Below are 24,850 nucleotides of genomic sequence, written 5' to 3'. Positions count from 1 at the left end.
ATTCAAAGGCTGCTCTCACCTGTGCCTGCTACAAGTAGCTAGAGTTCACCAGAGCACTGTGACTCCTAGCAGCGTCTCTCCTGTTGTCTATAACATCCAAATTAGAGATTAAGCTCTAATTTTGTGTGCAAGGGGGCCAGACATGCAGCCCTCACTTGTAACAGTTTGTGTTCCTGGACAGCAGCACCAACTCCCAATTCAAATGCTAGACAGATGTGGAAATGCATATTGGCATTTCATCATTGTCTCCATTTATTAGCATCAGAAATCAGCACTTGTTATCATAACGGACTAGTCACAGCCATCTCTTTTTCTGCATTCTCCAAGTACAGTGGATCGCAGGTCAATGGTTAGGGCTTCAACCAGCAGTAATGGTAGCAACAATAGCAATAAATTAGCACCGTTTGAAATATGCCTGACATACAATTAATAGACATCTTTGCAAACTGAGAGCAAGGCAGACTGACACAGATGTGGATGAACATAAATCAGACAGCTTCATAGATTCTCCTCTCTCATAATCCAGAAGGTCTAAATCAGATGTGGGGCAGGCCACAGGAGAAAATACATTCTGCGGTCATTTTAATTACGGTGTTGCATGAGGGTTTGGCTTTCAGAAAGGATTTAGGCCTCGGTCCAAGGTAGAGGATTCTGGAGCTGCTGCTTCTGACAGTGCTCTGAACGGAGAAAGTTGGATTTTTTTTTTGGGGGGGGGGGAGGGATGTCCAAATATCTGTGAAGTTTATGATTACTAATCCATTTGAATTAAAACAAAAGCCTAATGATGTGCTGTGGGGTTTTGTCTGCAGGAAGGAGAGTTGACTCGTTGACGTGTACTCATTGTACTGGGAAAGTCGACATGGGTTGAGGGGTGGGTAAACAGCTTGGCATCCACATTCTTTACTGGGACCAGTGGTCAGTGTCATTAATGCTGAATTCATTATCGCTGTGAAGGATCCAGCTATCAGATACTGCTCTAAAGGCTTCAGCTGGTGAAGTGACAGCTGGATCACAGTGGCATCTAGAGGGCTGCTACATGCAGTGTGCGTGCAGATATTCGTGTGGCAGAGCGAGGTTCCTGCTGGGGCTCTGTCTTGCCATCTACAGAGCCATCTCAATCTAAGTGGTCACAACTGTGGTAGACGTGCACCCTCCTGCCGTGCCAGGGCCTTTCCAGTCTTCCTCCTAAGAGAATCCACTTAAACTCTCTCTACATCCTCAAATAGATTCACATTTTCCCACAGAATTTCTTCAGTGGAATTTTTTCTGCATAATAATTGCATCATAATTATTTTAAAATCATTTACATAGCATCCTAAATACTACATAATTGGTGAGACTTCTTTCTTTACAAGTAATTATGATATGCCAGTCAGATACCATAAAATCAAATGGGCCAAGTTTTTGGCTGGGCTATGAATGTCATATTATTGCTCTGTTACAAGCTGAGAACATGGCCCCTGGATGACTTACAGAATTTACAGCTGTAGAACATCTGCTTCTTAAATATATGAGCCATTTGAAGACGTCATCTCTTCAGAGAAGCCTGGGTTAGAGAAGTCAATCAGGAAAAGGAGACTGGGAAGTATTCCTAAAGCAGGGGAGATTTTGGGAAAGAGAGGCCTGACAGGGACTTTCCTGACGAGGTCGTGATGGAGGAAAAAAGGAGTTTAAAAAGAATGGTTCTTCTGACAGTTATGGTTTATCTGTTGTTACCTCTGATTTCAGAGAAAGATAACTTGCATTCTTCTCACTTTGAGTAGCTGCACAGAGGGGAGGAAGGAAGAATAATGGAAATGTTTGACTTTTGCTTTAGAGGTGCCATCTCTAAGAACTGTAAATTTCTGATATTCTTTGCCTTTTTAGATGAAAAAGGCCCCAAAGCACTAGATTTTGATGTTCGTTGGTTTTAGCGGGCTTAAAATTGGTCTCTGTTTCTGATTTTACAAGGCTTGAAATGTGATGCATCTAGTTGCATATTCTCCTTCTTCCTGAAAAAGCTGCAGAGGACTCAAGGAGTCATTTAGGATGCTAACACGAGGAATGTGTTTGGCACTAAAGATCAGGCCTGCTGTCAGTTTGGCTGGAGTCCTCCTATAACATAACTGGGATCCCCAGTAATACTTACTCCTGACAAGGATTCATCCCAGAAAGTTTTAGAAGAGTTCAAAGAGCCAAGACACTCCTCAGAGAAAACCTCACCCTGTTCTTCAGCATCCCCACCCTGCCGCAGCAATGCATGTATACCGCAGAAATTAAGGAAAGGCTTTCACCTGGAAAGGAGTGTTACAGTCATATCCCCCCCGGTTTCTCACTGGAGGAGAGGGAGCTCTCCCAGTGACAGCTCAGCGTATCGCTTTGGGGATGATGGGAGAAGAAATGTCCTCGTTATCGCATCCACGTGAGCGAGCACCAGCACTGGGGTAGGTGTGTGCTGGGATGGCTGCCAGGACAGAGATCACTTTCCCTCTGGCAGTGAGAACAAGCTTGATCTGCCTTCCAAGGCATAATTAGATCTGAGGGAGAAGAGCCCTCCATTGGCAGGCTCTTGCAATGGGAAAACAAGAATGTGTCCTTCAGGAAAGAAGGGTCAAACCTTGCCAGGCCATGGTGTATTTCCACAGAGGCAGAAGCGCTGCAAGTGAGGGAGGCTTGCTGCCAAGGGGTCAGATGGAGAGCGCGCTGGGGCCCTTGCTCCAAAGAATCTGTGGTTGAAAAACAGGGACTCTCCAGGCCATTTCCACATCCTTTCCTTTTGCATAAGCAATGCTTGCCTTGTACGAGGAAAACAACAAACTCCTGCCCTCTAGAGACAGGAGACCTCCAGCTCTGCTGAATAAAATATTTGCCACAACCTCCTTTTGAAGCAGATGCTACAAATGCATCCAGTTTTATTCTCCCCTAAGGCCCACAAAACCAGCTCAGCAGCTCGTCGTGCTCTCTTCTCACAGACCTGGAAGGCCAACTTGCAGGAGAGGCAGCTTGTCACAACCACTCTTTTTCAAGGCAGTAGTTTATTTGGAGAACCGCTGAATAAAGCAGTCACAAAAAACTTGGCAAAGGAAGATGAATTCCTCCCTTCTTCATTACCAAAACCTGTCTAGGCAGGATGGCAAATGCTCACGCTAGTTGAGCGCTTGTTTCCTTTCCCTTCCCTGGCTGCCTGCATACCTCTATGATCCACTCGCCTTCTCATCCTTCTCTGAAAACGGGTCAGGGCAAGAGCTGCCTCCCTGGTATATAAATGACAAAGTGTCTGGCACTCGGACTCAAGGGGAGTACAGATGATAAGAACAACCACAGCTCTTGTGCTCACTCGCACCGATGGTTGCCCCACAGACCAGAGGTCTGTGCGGATGTAGGCAGAGGAGCTGTACAGCACCTGTGCTGTTCGTGTTTGACTTGATTAGTAGGAGTTCAGTGTGGATGGAGCTTTTCAGGTTACTCTGTGGAAGTTACTTGGAAATTCAAAGGTGGGAAAACAGTGTTGAAAGTCTAGCCCTGCATCTTTGCTCTCAAGTACCAGGAGTCTTGGCAGAAGCACTCCTTCTGGTGCCACATAGCATATTGAGCTACAAAATCCCTTCACTCCTGGGTTTCACAAGGTTACACCACTGGTAAACATGTACTGCAAAGATTTTGTTCGCTGTAGCAACGGTGCCGAAATGTCCATATGTCCAGTTATAAAATAAGCATTATTAGTGGGGTGAAAAGCTGTTCATAATAGCATTTTCTCAAAGCTGCCAGCGTACTAAAAATGCTACAGATAATACCCCTCGACTCCTCACTGCAGTGCACCAAGTATTTTCATTTACATCTAAGCAAATGTGTATGAAGCGGATACCAAGCCCTGCCTGATGACAAGAGCAGCATTTTATAGGCGCACGCTTGCTCTGCATCAGTGGGTGTTTGCTCCAAATGTTTAGCACACTGTGCCAACACGAGATTACCAAAACGCACGCCTAAATCACAGGCACTTAAAAAAACCCCAACAAGCAACTTTGTTGAACAGTAGTGAACTGCTGAATCAGGACTACGTGAGATATAACACATAAATAGGTTTAAGATACCCACAGGGTTTCTCTCCACAGATTAGTACTTACTGCATAATATTTATATTAAGGTAAAAGTTTGAGGCACATGGCTACATATGAGCTGCATATTTTCCTGCAAGAAATACGTGTCTGACACAGCAGCAACAGTGTCTTGGCCATCCATTACACATTTTATGTATTTAGACAGAAGCTTTAAAATACCTATTTTGAACCTATTACTGGCAGTTTTATTTTGTTGGCCTCTACTCTAAAATACAGTATCTATGTGGTGCAGAAAGACAGGAACTATATTTTAAAAGAAATTAGTTGTCTCCTCCTTTTCTGCACTTTACTCCACGTTCACTTTACTTGCCTACGGCTAAAGCAGGACCAAGGGATGAAAGGTGGCTGTGAAGTCAGACTCAGCCACTGAAGTACCTGTAATCGTGCTGGCACATTCTCCTCAAAGCAGTCTTTTTTTGAGGCAGATGATGCTAGTTTTCATTGTGAAACTACTGTGTGTGAAATTCAGATTATGTGACTTTTGAAAGTTAACCTACAGGACTTGATTGGCTTGGAAAGATTGCTTGGAAAGATTGTGAGGTTCGTGCACACATGCTAAGGAGGCTCCATTACATAAATACGAGGATAGTAAACATGTTATATGCCTTTTATTTCAAGTTACTGGCAAAAATTGGTGGAGTGAAAAAAATAATCATTCTTAGGGTAAAAAAATATAGCGCCATTCATCTGTAGTTTGTTTCTTTTTATTGTGCTGTTGTTAATTTAGGAGGATTTTGAGCCCATCTGCTGTTGTTCTTGGGGTTCAGACCTTACCTCGTCTCTGTCAGTGATGTTTCAGCCATCAATTAAGTAATTTTGGGGAGAAAGCCTCCTTGGGCAGCTGTAGAAATGATCCTGATCTCTGCATCAATAGTGATGGGTTCTAGAGCAGTAATGCCAGTTCAAGATGATTCCTCTAAGAGATTCATTGCTGATTTATTCTGTGAAAAACGATACTTCCAGCAGTGTACAGCACTGCAAGTCATCTTTTCCCAGGTGCTAAATATCAACCACTGTAGCTTGGTTCAGGGATGCTGACTGGGACTTCTTCACGTGCAACTTGTGCGGCTGCCTAATGGCACTGCATTAGGATGGCAGTTGGTGAGCCCGCAGCCACTGAAACCTGTTGTGGGTGGTCTTCTGTGAGCAATAACGTGACATATGCAAGGACAGGAAACTCTGACAACTTAAAATGGTTTTGCTTTATATAAAATAAACATGCTGCTAGGAACACACATCTGCAGAGATGAGGTTTGAGCACTAAGAGCTTGGCAATGGAGGACAGGTTTCTGTTAGCAGAAGTGTAAAGCCAATTCCAAATTCTTACAATGTTCTGAGCTTCTCGGGTCTCCGAGACAAGGTATTGCCTGATCGTCAGGGTCAAAGAGTAGGTGTGAGGAAGATGTCAATTTAAATCTCTGGACACTGCTTAGAGCTGCACAGGACATGGGTGGGTTAGCAACCCCTCTCCAAAGTAAACATATAAATCAGCTATCTTTAAAAAATATATATATAAACTTAACTTCAGTTGTATGCTCCAGCTTGTCAACGGATATTTATGAGGCGAGCGTAATATTGTAACGGTTATAGCAGTGAAATACATCCTGAGCGGGGGAGCTAGTAAAGAAGCGCATGGATGTTAATGCCAGTAGAATTTTAATGCCCAGGAGATGAGGGCAAGGTGACACTAGCTCTAGTTTAATGTTGCTTTTGCTGGCTACAGCAAGGGAAGATCACCGATGGCCCTTTCTGAAGGCTGTAAGACAGCGGGGTTTGGCCCTTGAGCCCAACACAGGCATGTCAGCGCAAGCTGCTGTCTTGTACCACACCATGGCACCAGGCTCTGCTGAGGGGAAGCAGTGGGATTTTTCCAGTAAGGAAACAGCCACCTCTGTCCAGCTCTTGTTCCAGGACTTTGAGGAAGGTGCTGCCAGTGCTGGCATCTCAGCACCTAGTTTGATTGCCTGCTGGTTTTTTTTATTTCTTTAAAAGGCCCTTTTATTGCCACAACTGCATGTGTAGGAGTTCATTATCCCCGGTAAGCTCTGTACTGGGAGTTAATGATTCTGAAGAGGTTTGGAAAGCAGGAAATTGCCTGTTCCCTTGCATTAGCAAAGAAGAAAAGGTTTACACAGTGCTGTTTTTTACTGAAAGGGCTACGGGGCAGAACCTGATACTCTCAACTTTGATTCCTTAGAGAGGCAAACTGCAGGCTGGGCCACAGGGAAAACAAGTGTAAGAAGAAACAGAATCAGGTAAACCAGATTCTCATCTGCTGACCCAGACTGCACCAGCAGTCTCGGCAGACTGTTGTGGAGAGCTGTCGCAAGAGGACAGTGTCCTGGGGAACGACACAGCTGGACTAACAGGGATGCACTGATCACAGAGATGAAAGATGCTCTGATAATGCTGCGAAGACAGGGCCAACATAAATGACATCACTAAATACGTGCCTCGGGAGTGACATTATTCTAAAACCCTCTCCTTCCTCACGGCTATGAGGGCACTGATCAATTGGGCTGGAGGGCACAGAGCTCACGTGTGCCATATAAATGACAAATCCCAAAAGGGTATGTTCTCTTTATGGGGACACTGCAGCTGGGGGTAGAAGCACACAATTCTCTGCTTCTGCGGGTGTGTCAGAGACAGACAGTGGACCATCTTGATCCTCCAAGGCCAAAATGAGCCAGTCTTTTACGACTTTGTTTATTACAGTGGTTCTGGACAAAACAGAGCTGTAAGTGCTCCACTGGAAAATGCATTTGTCCTTATCAGTCCTAGGCTGGATGCTGAACAATTCAGCAGCGTACTGGGAACCTTTTCCTATATATACAGTTACTCAGCATGTTAAAGAAATTAATTCATATGCAAGGACAAGGTATGGTTGAGCAACAAAGTACGTGACAACAGGTGGTACAGAGTAGGCTGGGTGGCTGGATATCATCCCATCCTATCCCATCCCCTTGATTTACAGACTGCTTCACTTGCCCATTCTAAATTACTGAAGAATACTATAAGCGAGGCCAAATGTACCAAAGGAAGAAGAAGCCACAGACAGTGGGTTGAAGGTGGTATGTTAAAAGCTACCTCGTAAGACCACTGACTACCCAGCAGCAGCCAGCTGCTTAAATGCTAAGCGAATGATTTGAAGGCACGTTCCGAGTAGAGGATATTCTGTCCCTTGAACTTTATGAGTCACAGTGGTTACAGTTCATAGGTAGCCTGAGCCTGTTGGCTCAGTAACATTTGAAGGAAGGCTGTGACGAAGGATCCACAGCCTCAAATGAGATCACATCTCACCAGGACCTCTGTGACGGCACCCAGAAGTTGACGCTGGATTCAAGGTTTTATACAGAGAACCTGACTTCCTTCAGTTGCATCCTTTTAGGCAATTGCACAACACAATAAAGGAGAGCAAACCAGAAAACTTGAAGCACTTGTTCTCCAACCCATGGTGAAATACTCATTTTGGTAAAGTCCTTTCCACGCAGCGAGGCCCTTAGGTTCAGAAGGTATTGCTTAGTATAGTATTTCACATGTGACTACAAAAAGCCTGTCATGCAGGAAGAGCAAGAGGAACAGTTCTATTGCCAAATTTCAGCTTCGGAGGTAGTACTGCAAGGACTGCTGTCACTGTTTTGGCAAACCCAGTCCACATTTGCGATACCAAGAATGGAGCCTATACATCCATATCTGTGTATTTGTCTCTCCTTTGCATATGTATTATATAATTAAAAAAATGCTTCTCAAAAAGCTCTAGGCACTCCAGATGGCACTTAATAATAGAAAAAGTTATACTCTGACATGACTCCAGGCAATAAAACTCCCCCCAGCCAAGCAGGCAGCTATGGCATTGGCACCCAGCTCCCCCACAGCCCATGCCCACCTAGTACTATGATGTGGGAGAAGGGGAGGATGAAGAGCTTTCCCAGCCCACGACCTCAGTAAGAGATTTCTATGTTCATCTCAACAAACACAATGCATAAAACTTTCGTGATGGCCAGTTACGATCCTGCTACTCATTTTAAATCTGCTACTAGACCTTTGTTGCGTTTCATCTATTTCAGTTTGGAAAAATCTAGCAAAATTTATTAGTCATCTCCACGAGAGCGCTGCCTCTCATTCTCACCCCTGCATGCTTTGAAACTCTTTTTGCTGAGCAGTGTGTCTTCTGGCTGTGTTACTCGGGAGGAAAAACCCCCACCTCAATAGACAGTTTTAAATGGCTGACCAGGACATAAAGTTTTACGGCAGAACATGTTTGCAGCTTGTAACCGAAAGAGCAGAAAATCTGTAGTTCAGTTTGAGCAAAATGCAGCAGAGAAGCAAAATCTAATTTACTCTCTCAATCACACAGAAGCTACATGGCGAATATTTGTACAATGCTTTGAACAGGGGAGGTCAGCTCTGGCCACACGGGAAGTGGGCTCAGCTCCAGAGGAGCCTGTGCAACCTGCCCTGCTGCCTCCACGGAAGAGCCCAGTGTTACATTACGGATCACTGCAACGCGGCACACATTTGCTCACACATGCACACATACAAATTAAAGTGCTTTTCAAACCTATCTAGCCAACATCAACAGCTGAGCTCCAGGCTTATATTAGAGTGCAGTCCAAAGGGTATCCTCCTCCACACGCCCGCTGCACTGTTCCAGCAGAGCTGTACAGGCTCGCAGAAAGTCACTCTGGAGGAGGAAACACAGCTGTTTCTGCAGGCACCTCTTAGTGCTTTTTTTTGGGGGGGGGAACGACACATTGCCATGCGAGGCTCTAATCTGCCGTTCAGCATGAGCATCCACTTCCCTTGAGATTGTGTGCCCTGCAAGGACTTTATCTTGGTTGCCCCGTAGCTTAAATTCAGAAAAAAAAATCAGCAATGTAAGAAATGGCTTTGATGTAATGTAAAAGTATTCCTTCTGAGGTAAAAACCCTTGCTGTAGATATTTTTCCTTTTTATCTTGGTTTTTTTTTTCTTGTTTTTTTTTCCTTTTTTTTGTTGTTGTTGTTGTTTGGTTTTGTTTTTTTTTTTGTTAAATACCTGCCATATTCTTCTCCTGCAGTACCTGTGATGAATCTTCGAGAGTTAAGGATGTTGGGTTTTTTTCTGTTGAATCTGGTGCATGGAGACAACTCCCATATTCTACACGAAGATCACAGAATGCTTGCATAACTCATTTTTTAATTACTCTAGTCCTAAACCACTAATTTAGTTCAATTTTGTACTGACTACGTGTTGGTATTGTTAAGGTTTATGATCCAGTGATTTACAAGGCATGATACATCTGATTTCAAATTGGTTGTATTGATTGTTTAATTGAGTACGGGGACATGAGTGTAACATTAACTCACCAAATTGGTGGATCATGGCAATGCTGCTAGGATGGTAATTCACTGGCGTTATTAGTTACATAGAACAGGCAGGTTTTAATTGTGAAGGCCAAAAATAGACTGATGAGTCTACTGTTTGGTAAATAGTGCTTCTATTTAAGTAAATAGTCCTTTTTGTAAAGTTCAGATTAATCAGAAGAAAAATTTAATATCCTGTTTCTAAAAGCTGATCTTAATGATGAAATAGATACCACTACATGGGAAGTTTTGAATTAATTTAGAGGAACGGCTTACACAAATATGCATCTTTTTCTCAAAACCAACTTGCACAAAGACAGTGATGTTGGTTACATCACATACAACCGGTTTTTCTTGTTGATGAAAACCTACAGTTCGTATTGGTTTGATCTGGAGCAATAAATCCTTAACAACTGAAAAATAGTCTTTTATCTTCTGCCTACTTCAGTGTGCCCATCTCGAATGTGAATCGTTTAAAATCTCACTTAAACTACTTACAGTGTATTTGTTATTATCTGTTATTGTCCGATATTGACAGTGTTTTGATAGCTGGTATTTCTTAGGTGCTTTGAGATATTCCAGTTAATGGTGTTTTGTCTGCCCATTGGATGGGTTACATGATCAGGGGTGTGGCTGACCAAACAATTGCTTCTTGTTCTCCTTCCTCCCCCATGAGTCCTTGAGTGAGGAGTTTGGGGGCAGAGACCATGGGAAATGAACGGGGAACCATTATGGCAATTGCTCATTTAAGGATCTCTTCTGTCCCTGCTACGTCCAGAACTACTTGCTCTGGAAGGAAAAGCCCTCTAAGCCAGCATTTAGGGGAAAGAGTAACGTACACAAAACCAACTGTGGCAAACAGACCAAGAGAAAGGCTTGCTGATATACATGTATCCATTTTTGCTAGGAAACAGCAATATGAAAGGTGTGTATGGTAATTGCGCAAGTTAGACTGAAATTGCAGGCATGGTGAGAGCTCAGAGCCCTTTATATTGGCTTGAAAGCTACTTCTTAATGCATTTCATGTGTAGGTATTGTGAAACCAGGCACCTTGTCACATCCCATTACCTAAACGTAAAAGCTGTTCTCTCCTATGCCAGCGTGCAGTATTTGCTGTTCTGTTAATGACACTACAGTCTTCCTGACCTTCTCATTAATTAGCACTTCCAGTGTATTTTCCAACATCCTGATTTCAGCTCTGTCCTCTGCAAGCATCACATTGTACACAAAAAATGGTTTCTTGCATGGAAGGCTTTGTTTTCATTTGAAATCTCTCATCCTCCAGTTTTCTTAAGTAAGAAAGGTAACCAAAGTTGCCAGTACAGAAATTCACAGAAGTTATAGCACTATCTGATCACACGTCAAATATAATTGCTAACTTAATGCCTACGGGTAGGTTCAGAGTAGCAGTGACTCTACCTCAGGTGGAAAGGAAAAAAAGAAATATCACAAGAGCATCTTCCAAAAACCTTCTAACCCTTACTAGAGGCTGGCAGAGAAGACGTGTTTAGAACAAAACAGAACATCTTTTTCTTCATTCTAGTGAAAGCTATGCCCTGTAACTCGTAAGGTACCACCTCTAAATATTATTTTAAGGCTTCACAATTTCCAAATTCATTTTGGAACAGGTTTATTGTGTTCCCTTTCCTCCTCAGTTCCCCCCTTATATTGTTCAAAAATCATCTACCACTCACGGTCAGCCTTTAGAAGATGACGGACCCTCCAAAATTGCAGGGCACTTAGGAGAAGGCACCTGGCCAGCGGAGCGAGGCACAACGCTACAGACCTGCCGCGTCCCCCCTTGCCCCGGAGTGGCCAGGACAGAGCAGAGGGAGCAGCTCTAGCCGTGGAGTGGTTCAGCCTTCACTGCTGGTGCGGCTCACAGGGGATTATGCGCGCTACCTGGTAGGATCCCAGTGAAGGCAGAGATGGAAACCCATGCTGTCTGTGGTAACCAGATTTCAAGGTGGAAGTTCTCCCTCATTTTCTATACATGGCTCTTCAGCTGGAAATCCTTCCTAGGGCCACAGAACACCACCTTCCCTACAGCTAAGGGGCTAGTTTGCCTCTTTATTGACATCTGTTATATAGTTCATTAATGCCATTCTCAAGAGCTAAACCCACACTCAGCCCCTCTTAATGTGCTGCACTTAGTGAGTTTATGTAGTCAGACCTTGAATAATTTATTTTGGATTCCAGTGATTATTTCAGACCTCAGGTAAAGCATTGAGCCACCAAAACACCTTCTAAATGCAAACTGAATGCAAACAGCAAAATGAATCATAGTCAAATCATTTGCTCCAAATTCATACAAATTCATGTACTGGTAACTATCTTTAAAGAACAGTGAGAAAGCTACAAACAAAAGCAGAAATTTTGTATCGATGGCCAAACGGTAGTATTAATTACATCAGCTAGGAACTACTGCAATTCCTCTATTACCTGTTTCCTGCTAGCATTTTGCAGAGTCTTGTTTTTCCATTGTAGCACTAACTACATGTAAACATCCTTGCTGTTGGTGTTTATTTAACATTAGCTCTGTGGTCAGAAGTGCTCGAGTTGCACAGCATTTCTGGATTTTGTGCTCCAGAAATACTTTGCTTTTACTACAGAATTCATTTTGATATACTTAAAAAAAAACACCAACAAACTAAACAAGCAAATGGAAAGGTGCATAAAGTTGTCCAGGCCTATTACACTTTGCCTTTAAAGGAGTCTCTTTGCACTCCTGGTTGATCTCTATGCATGTCTTCTGCATTTATAATACAGACGGTAGCAGCTATAAGTTAATACAGTTACTGTACCCACTTATTCACCAGTTTTATATTTATTATACAGTTGGCAGGAGTAGAATCATTAGAAGAGCATCAGGGAAAAAAAAAATCCCTCGATCAAAACGCCTCCCCTTTCGTGCCAGTCAAGGGCAGGTGCCAGCTGAGACTTGCTTGAGTAATGCCAAATAACACTGTGTGCAATCACCCTCCCCGTTAACCGGTAAAACACTTAGATGAAAATAAATAAATGAAAAGGAATATGAAATTCAGCCCACTCGAATGGAGAGATTTTGTAATTAATGACGAACCTCACACCAAAACATGCAATACCGGCTGGCATTCACTAATCGTACCATACGTGTTTTCATACAAGTACTTATTACTTCCATTTCGTAGCTTGGAGAATTACTTTCTCTGAGTGGAGAAGTCCTGAACAAAGGCTTGATGTAAGCTGGGTTTTTCCATCACAGAAAGGAGGGGTATCGCTGGTGTGCCCTGAAGAGCTGTTTAAAGAGAGGAGCTGTTCTGTTGAGAATATACCCTACTTCAACAAATTAATAAAAAAGGGTCATGATTTTTGCTAGTGGATTTGTTTCATTCAGCACACCAAAAGCTGTCAAAATTCATCTGGGCCCATTTCTGGGAGAAAGGTATTTACTCGGGTATGACACCAAGAGAAACCACTTTTCCTTTTTGTGCACAGCAATTTTAAAGCACATAAGATCAGAGTTTATAGATGCAGAGCTTGGGTTATTGCTAATAAAATACAGTTTGAAATCATCAGCAGCTCTGCTAACTAACCGTCAGATTCATCTGCACTGCGTGAGGATTTGGCTTGGGGGAGATCTGTGGGGAGTTTCTGTCTTCAGCATCATCTTCCTTTACTATGTTTAGATAGGTTTGAGTTTGCTCGCTACAGTTACCAAGAATTTGTAAATTATCCTCACAAAAGACCTGACAGTGTTCAAAACGTGTCTTATGTGTCATTGCTGCTTTCCTAACATCATAAATTTGTAAGTCAAATGTAGTGCCTCACTCTGGGTAATTTCCATTAATTCTTAAAAGGTTTTTCATGGGTGTGTTATTTTCACAAACATCTGAATTTAAATTACAACCACCTTCTAGCATCTAATAGTCCGCATTCGAAAATCTTGGTTGCATATATTATTCCACCAATAAGAGCTTCTCTCTCTCTCCCCCCCCTCAGGGCCGATGTATCAACTTCACCAGAGTTCAATCTCAGTAGAGGAGGAGAGGATACCAGGAGGAAAGACAGCCACATTGCCACTTTTCAACCAAGTAGAGAGAACCGAGCACTTCCTCGCATTTCTTGGATCATCTTCAAGCCTGAAATCAGAAGAAGGTTTCTGCATTCCCCGCTCCCAGGGGCCAGCATTGCTGTACTGAGCTCCCGTGTTTCACCCCAGCGCGTTGATACTCTCTGATTTGCAACAGTGACGAGAAGCATTGACTTGCGTGCCTATGCTTTTATAGAACACAAAAGGGAGAATACAGACACCAAAGATGATAATGTTTTTCTATTTTTGTTACTTTATGTTTTTTTAAGGACTACAAATTCTCAGGACGTAATGTGTTTTTAGCAGAGATACAAAGTTTCTCAGATGCAGAGATGGCACGTGTTACTTAAACAGGGACTACTAGCCAAAGGCAGAGGATAAAAAATTCCCACCAGGCTAAGCAAGCACAAGAGTTGAGTGCCTTACAGCGATGTCAGATCACAAAACCCTTGCGAGTCTCCCATCGCATCGTGCCTTACGGGAACCTTCTGACTGGAAGTCTTGTCATTCTAACACTGAAAAGTGCACACGCATGACAAAATGTAGACAGGATGCCTCAAGGTATTGGTAGCAAGCAAGACTTTGCCCTTTAGTTTTTGAAGACACCTTTCTTTCATTATGCACCCGGGACAGGAAGAAAATTAATAGAGCGTTATTCCACGGGAAGACAGCCTGTAACCAGAGATCTTGAGCGGAGTTTGAGAGACTGATGCTTCAAGACCTTGACACTGTGGCTGGTGGTTTTTTCCCCTTTCCTGCATTCAGAGTTCAGTAGCGCATAAAACATCATCATCTATAAACATACCTAGCAGTTGTAGGCTTATGTATTTTTTTTTTTTTTTTTTTTTAAGATCAAAAAAAGCAGTAGCCACTAAGCTGGTATCTCAGGGTCCGTCCCCCCCCCCCCCCCCAAATCTCCAAGGGCTCTTCAGCGTCACAAGCCAGCAACTCTCTTTGCATGAGAATTTCAAAGTTTAATTAATATAATTAAAGGCAACAGCAAGCAGCAGCCTGTGAAGATTTTGCTCATCTTTTTTATGCCTTTTGACATTGAATGACCTATTACTGTATGTGCATTACTCGGTTTTTGAGGGGGCACCGAGCATTGGTTGAGATTCAGCAGTGGAAAAAGACTTCCTTCCATCAGTTTAGAAATTAAATTTGTGGGAGCGCCGGCCATCACAAAACATTGACAATGTATGTATTATAATTTTTTAGAAAAACCAGTGTCGTGTCACGTCGACGATGCCAAATTATGTTAGCGTGAGCGGAAACACTGTGGGGGAGGAAGGAGGGAGCAGCTGAAGAAAAAGGCTCAAATGATCCAGTCACTTTCGATACTGTACTTCAGATGCAAAATGGATATTCGAGTCGAAACCTGACAAAGCGCGCCCGCTTTGATGGGAACTGGTATAGACAATGACCAGTGGCTGGGTCAGTGGGATGTCTCTCTGCGAGTAGGGAGGCTTATCAAATGACACTAAAAATAAGTTCAGCAACCATCACGTTGGAGGGGAAAAGGCGAACATTTCACATTTGGTGGGCATGAGCGTGCGCAAGATGGAAAGAGCAATGCGAAGCATCCTGGTCCAATTATCTCCTTTGTGTTCTTCATTGAAATTGCAAGGGACATAAATAATTCTCTTGGTTGATGTCCAAATTTGTGGCACTGCCCAAAGAAGCCTTTACATATATCCACTTGCTTACATCTTTTGCTTGAGTTTATTTATGTCACTGGTAGCCTCATCATCAACAGCCATGTGTGCACATTAGACTATAAATAAAATTATTATCTAAGTTTCAGTGATTATTTCCTTCTTCTTCTCCTCCCCCCTAGCCACCCATCCTCTTCACAACTTACACCTTCATTTTGCCAGTTACACAGTCACCCTCAACACTGGCTTCAAAAGAAAGCCCACCTTCCTGCGGCCCTGTGTGGTATGCCGAGGCGGCGTGCCACAGCCTAACTCAGGGGCTCCCGACTGTTCCACAGCTATTAAGAACCTGTCAGACACTGGCTCGTACAGTATGTAAGTCACATACACAGAACAATGAAGTGCCCACAGAGATGGCATGTCGCTCCTGTACCTCGCAAAATGGCAGCTTCGGTACCACTGGCCGTTGGTTGGGGACATTTTAGCCCAGTTGCGTACAGAATGCTGATTTATCGATGAAGCCCAGCCATCGACAAGTCTTTGGCTTATTTCAAGCCACTGATTAAATCTCTGTGTACTCACCAGCTTAACTCGAGATGAAGAACCAAAACTAGGTAGGTTTGCTAGGACACACGTGAGGTTCTGTACCACTCCTCGAGATACTGAGGCGGTACAGGCAGAAACACTGATCTCATCAGACACCAAGTTAAAATAAACTCAGCTCTGTTGTACTTATTTTTCCTCCATTTTTAATGTATACACGACGTTTCTTTTGAGATATCGCTGGAATTGTCAGCTTGCATTTTGAGCAGCGTGTTGCATAACAGGAAAACATGCAGATGAAGAGGATTTTTTCCCTCACATGTATCTGCTGTCTCTCAAAGAATATTTGTAACAAACAGAGCCACAGAAATAGAAAGCCACTAATAATCTTTTGTCCTCTCTAGCCGTCTATCCATATTCATTAAAAACTGTGGAACGTGCAATTTTTCACAGAGTGGCTGATAACCAAGCAAAAACGTATTTCAGGTATCTACATTGATTTTTCCCTTGTAATTGGCATGATATTACAGTACCTTACACTTTTCATTTAGCTGAAGATAATACCCTAAGAGTTTCATTATTATACAGTGTGGAGTATCTGTCACAAATAATTTGGGGGGCAAGAGGCATAGGGTAATACTACTTTAAAATCCACTGATTCAAAATGACACAAAGTAAGACTTCCTTGGCATGAGAGCTCAAAATGCTTGAGAAAACCACAGTCGTGTGAGGGTTAATAGAGTACATCCCTTGCACAGTTTAAAACCTTGGCTATCTGGTTACAGAAAGGACTATGTCCTGGTAACGCTGTTGGTATCTATTTTAGCCTGCCTAAATTGAAGGAGCGTAAGAATGATCCAGAAAACATTCTACTTAGAAGCATGTATAAACCCTACAGTCTGAAGTAATTCTTTAACAAGATGCCTGCTCCCCAGTATCTTATTTCCATGTCAAAAAGATCCGCCAAATACAGATGACACAGCCACTACAGGCATTGGGTGGTGTGACCCTTCATGTGTTAAACCCGTTTAAGAAACCTCTGATCTCTCAAAAAATGATGGGAGAAAGAACGTCTGATCCTCAGGAAGGCACAGTGTCTTCCAGGAACGCGTGCTCCGGGTTTCTGGTCGGTACAAAGTAAGTGGTTACCGCCACGGCGCCAGTGAACAGAGCCCGAGACAGCCATACCCAGGCAAGCCTCAGAGGCATAGCCTTGCGTCCCCGTGTGCTGCACTGCGGTTTGGATCCTGCAGTCAGTACTTGGGACACCGGTTTGGTCTCTAGAGACCTTCCCCTGAAAAGCAGAACACGCTTGGGGTTTTTATGTTGTAAGCATGAAGATTAACACAGAGCAAAGAAAAGAATAAAACCTACAAAATCTGGCTGCGTGGCAACTTATTAATGCCCTGATGGGTGATAATAAGAACCATTTTTCTCTCGAGTGGTGTGTTACTTCACTTACCTGCAGATGCCTCGTATTGCACAGATACTGAGCATTCGTTTGCGTTCACTGTAATCGAACTACAAGTTCTGCCTCAATACCAGCTCTCTAAACGGTACACACCTTGCTTGCAAAGAGTGCACTGACAACATACCGTGGACGTACAACATAAGGCAAACTAATTACGGGGAAGCAAGTATCAATTCCAGGGGACAAGAAATTTAAATAGATTCTCACCCAGATGCCACCAGCTACACTGAAACCTGTTTCAGATGCAGTAGAACTGAGAAAAAACCCCAACCTGAAGTGTTAGGAAAAGGGAAAGCTAGTTTCACTGCCTTTATGCTCAGTTCCCTGGTAATCCTAGATGTCTGCAAACGCTGTTCACAGGCGAGCTATTTAAACAAAACTGGGTCTGCATGAGACGTAAACATCACTCTATAATAATCTCTCAATTTTTAAGAGATCTATTGATGCTCCTTTTATTTGATCATGCTGAAAATTAGAATGCATACCTCACCACGTATGAGAGTATCACCAGCAAGAAAAGCACATTGGTGAAAATGTGGGGTTTTTTTCCTAAAGAGCAATGTACAAAACACATAGAAATACCACCAGCCAGTCCTTGAGGAGCTCCTGTTACGACCAAGACAAAGCAGGATTTATAGGAACAGGTAACAGTACTGTGGACAATAGAATATCCTAAATACAGCAAGGCTGGTTTTATTTTATAAATTTTGTTAGTAGCAGAAACTAATTGGCTGAAGTTAATACGAAATAAAAATGAATTTTTCAGTGTTGCCTTTCAGTTGTTTTTTAATTTAACAAGAACTGCGGCTTTCATCAAGCATTAATCTGCTGGGCTTAAACCAAAGGAGATGGGTCAGGCTGATCTGTCTAAGGTGAAAGGTAAGGGAATTTTCTTGAGTGCCACGATGCAGGTTCATGCCAAGTCACGAGCACTGCATGAAAGCCTGGGCTGACTGGTATAAATTCATGCTGGTGTTTTTCCTGCAGGAAATTACTGTGCCACGCCTCTCCTCTTTTAATCGTCCTTAATGCGACATCACAACTCTGCAGTTTACATACTGATGTTTACTTAACGTCATCATATTAAAATGTAGTAACATGCCTGCATTGTGGGTGCAATCCTAAGTCCCGTGTGTGGTGGTGTGCTTTTTTTTTCCCAAGGCGAAAGATCACTATTTTTTAACCGTCTCAGTAAATGGTACCTCATGCAAATCATGTTCACATCCCTTCCCCGTGATTTTGATAAGACTCTGAATACACAGTTATCCAGCCTCTTCAAAATTTGTGGTGACATAAGACTGCACTGTTCATTGTTTTCACTTTTAAGCATGTCCTTACAATTCAAATCATGTTGAGGTACCCAAGGAAAAAAAAAAAAAAGGTGAAAGCTGCAAGTAGGGTAGGTTTTACCTTTTGCTTTTCCTCCCTGGATGTGGGAAGGGACTAGGGAATTTTGTGTTCTGCCATTTTAGACAGACCATCCCTTTCCAGCTGGGGGAGAATTGCCTTTTTTATTTGTCACAATTTAGGCTGCAGGGAAGGGTGAAGAAACTGAGTGCTATCAATTAGTTTTTTTCCAGGTGGCAAAAGTACACATTTTATCCTGTGGTTATTGACTGCTACCTTGTGACTGAAATAACACTGGTCTGCTGCAGAACAGTTTTCTTTTTTCTAGCTCATTGGGAAGCAGTGAAGGTGCCATCACCATCTGTCTGTAGATTTTAGCTCACTGGAAGTTCTCGCTCACAAGAGGAGCTTCTGAGGAGAATTTTGGAAACTAAAATCTGCAGCGTTGGGAGGCAGGGCCTGACTCTGACTGCTCCCACTTGCGCCCCTCGCGCGCTGCTGAGCATTTCCCAGCTCTAAGAAGTTGTAAGGTGCGCCGGGGATGTTCTGCGGTAAGCACACGCCTCCCTCTCCGTAGCTAATCCAGATGTACTAATCTTGCAGAAGCACTACTGACTTCTTTCTCCATTCTACGGCTGCCGTGGCTTGGGAAGCACCTGGTGGCTCAGAGGATCTCCCAAGAGATAACGTGAGGAGTTGGGAGAAGGAAGGCGACATAGCAATAACCTGACCTAGAAAGACAGTACCTGTCTTCGGATGTGAGCGCACAAGTCGAGGTGCGTCTTGTTAGAGCCACCTTCTCTGTGCATACATACTGTCAGGCAGAAAAAGGGACAGATTTTTCACAGGAGCTCAGATTTGCGTTTCCCCGCATGCAGAGCTCCACTTGCCTGGACTGAGAGCAGGCCGGAACGCAGACAGCCAGCAACAGGCTCCGCAGACCCTGTCCTCCACAGCAGCCTGCAGTGGGCACAGAGGTTTCCTTTTTCAAGAGCAGGTTTGCTCAGTGGTGGGTGACACAGAAAGGTTAAACGTTGCTTCCATGTCAAAAATTTCAGCCTGGCTCTATCAGCAGAACGGGCATAAATAATAAGGTCATCTGCTGTCGAAGCCAAGCTCAAGTGTTACAAGAGAGAAATGTTCCCTTTCAGACTGCTTAAGGGGGTGGGGAGGTTTTGCCATTGTCTTCAGCAAAGAGAAAAGGATCCAGCCCAAGGAGCTGAATTTGAAAACGACACCATTAAAATGGCAAGCCTCAAATGTCAAAAGGAGGCAGACAAACTGTACCAAGGAAAAATGAAAGCAGGTAGAAACGTACTGATCAGGAACTTAAGAGATCACAGTAAGCAAGTGAAGTAAATGATAATTTGCTAATGAGCATCTTCTAAATACCTCTTGTACTGTTACAAAATTACTTAATGTCAAAATTGCTAGTAAGAGCCTTATTAGACCTGGCATGTACTATTTTATTTCACAAATCTGTTTTGCATTGGCTCAATTAAAATTGTTATATATTTTTGGGTCTTGTGTAGGTGCCATCTGTTTAACAGTACAAGTGGGTCCTGTGATGCACTTGTAAATTTTCTGCTGCAATAATTTTTTTTAATATAATGAGGGACTCTGGATACAAGAAACTGCCTATACTCAATGATTTTTATGTTTTTTGGCAGTAAACTTAAAACGACTCTTACCGTGTTACAAGGATGGCTCTGCATCCTATGGAAAAGCAAACAGCTGATCTACATGTTTGCACCAAAGTCATATTATTTAATTCACACTTATTTTTTTCATTTCCTTCTTCTGCCTTATTTTGTAAATGAGTTTATTTTCCCAAACTGGAATCCATAGGATTCTCTCAGCTGGTTTCCTGTGCTGTAGCTGCTGCCTTCTGCAGAGCTACTTGGACCACATGTTGAAGTCAAGTCTTTACCCAAGCAACAGTGAAGTACAAGTGTTGTAGGAGTGGGCCTGTCTGCCTTGCAGATCAGGTCTCTCATGCCTGTTTCAGCACAAATTTGCCTGTTATTCAAGTCCCATGTAAGGGACAAAGAAAACGTATCTGACAACAAAGAGCCACGACAGTCACCTCCAAGCCCTGGGAGCTACGCAGTTCCTCACCTTGCCAATATCTCTGCAGGAACTGACTTGATGGGGTGCTGTCGTGGGGGACGGGGACCCCACGGGAGACTTCCCATACAGACAAACTGCTGCTTCCTGCTGAGCAAAGTTACAGAGAAAAAAGGAAGGTTCCCCAACGTCAGACTTGCTGGCAAGTTGCTGATCTGGCTTTTGAAGCCAGTGTGCCAGCACCAAGCTGAAGCAGGAAAAGCAGCTGGGCCCAGGACCTCTGTTACCAACATGCTGTGGAGAACTTGGCCCCAGGCGTCCCAGGGAAGGAGGATGTTAGATAAAGCACAAACACACAATTAAGTTTGCAGGCTGGGACGGCACAAAGGGCCGCCGCAAACCAGCTCGGGCCCAAGGGGACGCCTAAACTCCTCGGCCAGAAGTTCCCCGTGCCCAGAGCTGCACAAGCTCGAGCACGCCTACCACACGTGGCTCACCCCCAAAGCTGACGCAGCTGGCACGTGCTGCCACTGGCACTGTGCTGAAGCTGATTAAAACAAACTACACGAACATCTCATGAATGTGATTGGGAACAAATGCACCTTTTTGAGGCAAAAATCCCATCTGCACAGAAACAGTCTGATGTGCTCTACAGCAGAGCGAAACCCGGGAACAAATCTCCAGGGAAACAGAACTAAAACTTTCTTTTATACTTTGGGGTTTTTCTATTATGATTTTTAGCTCTTGCTATTCCGTCACAGGCACTGAAATGCTGTTCCTAAATCACAATGAATTATAACAAAGGCCCAAGCCCAGCCTATTAGTTGGTTTTCCTTTAAAAAATGTAGTCTCAAATTATTCTGCTAAATTCTCCAATATGTTGTAGGAGAAAAGTATTTGCAATGGCAACAATACTGCAGCTTACTTTGAAGTTCTCGGTTTTCCTCCACAGTCAAGAGAGGGATGCCAGATTTAAGCATGCAATTTATATATGTAGAACTGCTTTTTTCTGTACGGTGGATCAAGCAGTACACAAAAAAGTGTTCAGCTACCTGCAGTGCTGCTTAGGATGCTCAGTAGGATGGTCCCCTCAGTGGACATCAAAGATCAGAGAAAGAACTGGCTCATTACAAACGCTGTTCAGACAAAATATAGCACCTTGGCCACCTTCGATGACACTTGTTTCTTCTCTTACGTTCTCTGCATACTCACTTGCTTGAGTGTGGCAAACAAAGTTTGTTTATCCCCAGCTGACGGCTAGCTGAGGACTTGCTGAGGGCACCAACGCCCACAGCCTCTCGGCGCTCCTAGAGCAGAGCATTCTGTGGTAACTCGAAGGAAAGATGAAAACTTTTTCCTAACATCATGCTGCTTCTAAGATATCGTTAAGGAAATGGCTGTACCTTAAGAACACTTCTTGCCTACCTCTAGATTTTATTTACAAGACTAGAATCAGCTGTGGAGAGATTCCTCCTTGACCAAATCACTTTAGCATTTACTCAGGACCTGAGAAGCCAAGTAGCACATCAGCCCTGGCCATCTGCCTGAGCACCAGTGATGTCCCTTACTCCCCTGGATAACCTACTGATAGCATGGGGAAACCTGCCTGCTCTGACTACAGTGCTAGAGCAAAACATTTTATTTACCAGGCAGCTGAATGCTAAAGCAAAGAACCTGGACCACTATGACATGCCGACACAACAGCATTTAATGCAGCAACCCAAGGTGCCTTTACTCCTTCCAAAAACCTCTCCACGCTATCCGTGCACTCAGCAATTCCTTGGTACTCGAGACAGCTGCTCAGCGCATTGTCAACACCCAGAATGTATTGTGTCTATTGACAGAACTGCAAAATGCTGATTAAATTATGTGCTTTAGCCAACCTGTGTAGGGAAAATTAATTGAACTGCAAAACTGATGGGTTCACTGTTACCTTGTTGGAATGGGGAGGCTGGGCTATGTAATGCTTGATCTCCTTTTATTTGATTAGGCAAATTAGGAAACAACAGTGTGAAATGCATTATTGTACTAATATGATGTCCAAAATGTGAATCTCATTAGAGGTCTGGCCGTGATGCTTTTTATTTGGATCCTCTGTAAACTGAAGAAGAGTAAGTAGGCCAGAAATATATATTTTTCAAATTACAGTGGGATTGCCCAGTAACGAACATCATATTCCGTACAGGCTTTAGTCACTGAAACATCTCCTCATAAAAAACACCTCTAAGCTTCTGGAGAAATTTAGTGCAAAATGTACTAGAAATGGAGAAGACGCAGTAGGTAGATGAGGTCAGAGCTAGAGACCGTTATCTATTGATGCAAGTTTGCTTAGAGCCGAAAGCTGCCTTGGAGAAAAGAAGGTTTATGGGGTGAGACGCCTGAGGGAGTGAGGACACTGTAGCTCCCTAAAGGGATGGCTAAACAGTCAAAAAATGTGTTTTGCAAAACTTATCTTGGCAAAAGCGCATGTTATAGTTATTTGGGGAGAAGGAAGGTAGAAAAAAGCAAGGATGATGGACTACTTCTGGGATGAGCTCAAGGGACAGCCAGCTGCCATGCTGCACGACCAAGGGAAACCTGGGTTGGCTCTGGAGAGCGTTTTGCTGCAGCAAAGCCTGTGCCGGTGCTCTCGGGACTTGCCATAGTACCCCCTTGTGACATCGATCTCTTCTAAGAAAGCTTTGAATTCAAGATCAGTCCATAATACTAGGGGAGAACAAACATATGGTATAAAAGTAAAACAACACTACATTTCATCTGTAAAAGGGTTTTATGAGAGGAGCCAGTTCAGTTATAAGTTGGTAAAGGGTCACTTCACAATATAGCCCTTTCAAATTGCAGTTCAAACTCAGAATTAATTATCCTTTCACTGTCTTGGGTTTTCTTTTCTTCTTTGCTTCACATTAACTGCAGCTGAAATTATTTTAAAGCAATGATCTTGAACGTCATGTCCTTCAGCTGGCCCTGAAAATCCATTTTCTATGGAAAGCCTCCTTTCTTTTCCAAGATTTCTGTGAGTCTATAAAGCTCATCAAGGCTCTGGTTCTCTAGGGGTGTCAGATGCTTGAATAATACCCAGGTGTCTGCCTGCTGGACCAGCTCCAAGGTACTTTATTAGCATGAACAGGCCAATTTGAAAGCACTTTAACTCCTTCAGCTTTCAGGGATCCAGCACGCGTGTCCTGCAGCAGCAGCAGCAGGACACATTGTGCATGTGCACAGCTACAAGTACAAATTCTGAGTCATCAAGTTGTGAGATAAAAACAGAACATCAAGGGCAACAGGCACAGGCTGAGACATGCCAGTCTGACAAAAGAGAAATTTTTTTTCATGCAATTATACCTATTAAAAAGTATCTTTAAGGCCAGAACTACTCAGAAGCTGCCACACTCTTTTGAAAATGCCACTTTTTCCCCTTCCTGTGTTAACTCGGGGCACAGCAGAGAAACAGGGTGGCTCTCCCATGTGAAGCCACCACAGCTGCATTTCAGGGAGCTATTTACATACTTCAGCTGCTCTCAGCTCACAGTTAGATGTGCAGTTTACTTATGGCTGTCAAAGGAAGGAGAGGCTCTCAGGGCCACACTTCTGGCTCCCACCGCTGTACCAGTGGAATTACAAGGCTGCATGCTCCGGTGCAGCTATAGGATTCATAAGTCTATGCGTGGCAGGCTGCCATGATGCCGTGCTGCACAACAGCACACCACAGGGTAAGTCACTTACTTAGCACACGAGGGGCATGTTGACTCCCTCTTTTACCTTCCTATTTTGCATGGGTTTCCAAGGGAAGGGAGAAAACATCCCATTTTAAACATATTACATAGGGGATGGTCCCAAGCCAAACCAAGCTCTACAGAGCGAAAGCAGATTTCTGAGTTGACTTCAGGCTGGAAAACTTGCCTCTCTCCCTGCACCTAAGGGAATGCTATTCTTCTGCTTCCTCTCATGAAAAGCTTTTTGACTTTTGCCTCATGCCAGGGTTTCCCATGGCACTGCATGAGGCTCAAGCATGCACAGCGGGCCTGTAGGTACCAGCATAAGCTGCAGGGAGATAACCCTCTAACCCTCTCTGGCCCCTGAGCCTCCCGAGCTGCCTTCATTTTGTTCTTGAAACTCCCACAACACCTAGGCTAGAAGGACAGTATGAGCAAAGCTAAAGACAGAGCTCAAGAGATAACAGGCTGCACCTTCCCCCTTTCCGCCAGCCCAACTCACTAATCGTACACCCCCAGCCCATGCTATGTCCTAGCCAA

General features: G+C 43.6%; 1 protein-coding gene across 2 annotated transcripts in view; it reads left to right on the top strand.

Moving 5' to 3' along the window:
- Positions 1 to 15,317, top strand: part of ANTXR2 (ANTXR cell adhesion molecule 2) — a 119,447-nt gene extending 104,130 nt beyond the window's left edge. For both annotated transcript variants that reach the window (XM_049814872.1, XM_049814871.1), the window contains one exon: positions 13,424 to 15,317. In XM_049814872.1, coding sequence (XP_049670829.1) covers positions 13,424 to 13,462 — 39 coding nt within the window. In that variant the 3' untranslated portion in view covers positions 13,463 to 15,317. The remainder of the gene's footprint in view (positions 1 to 13,423) is intronic.
- The last annotated feature ends 9,533 nt before the right edge of the window (positions 15,318 to 24,850 follow it).

The sequence above is a fragment of the Accipiter gentilis genome, chromosome 12 (assembly GCF_929443795.1).
Source record: "Accipiter gentilis chromosome 12, bAccGen1.1, whole genome shotgun sequence".
Lineage (NCBI taxonomy): Eukaryota > Metazoa > Chordata > Aves > Accipitriformes > Accipitridae > Astur > Astur gentilis.
The sequence above is the reverse complement of the archived record's forward strand: the minus strand, read 5'-3'. Positions and strand labels throughout refer to the sequence as shown.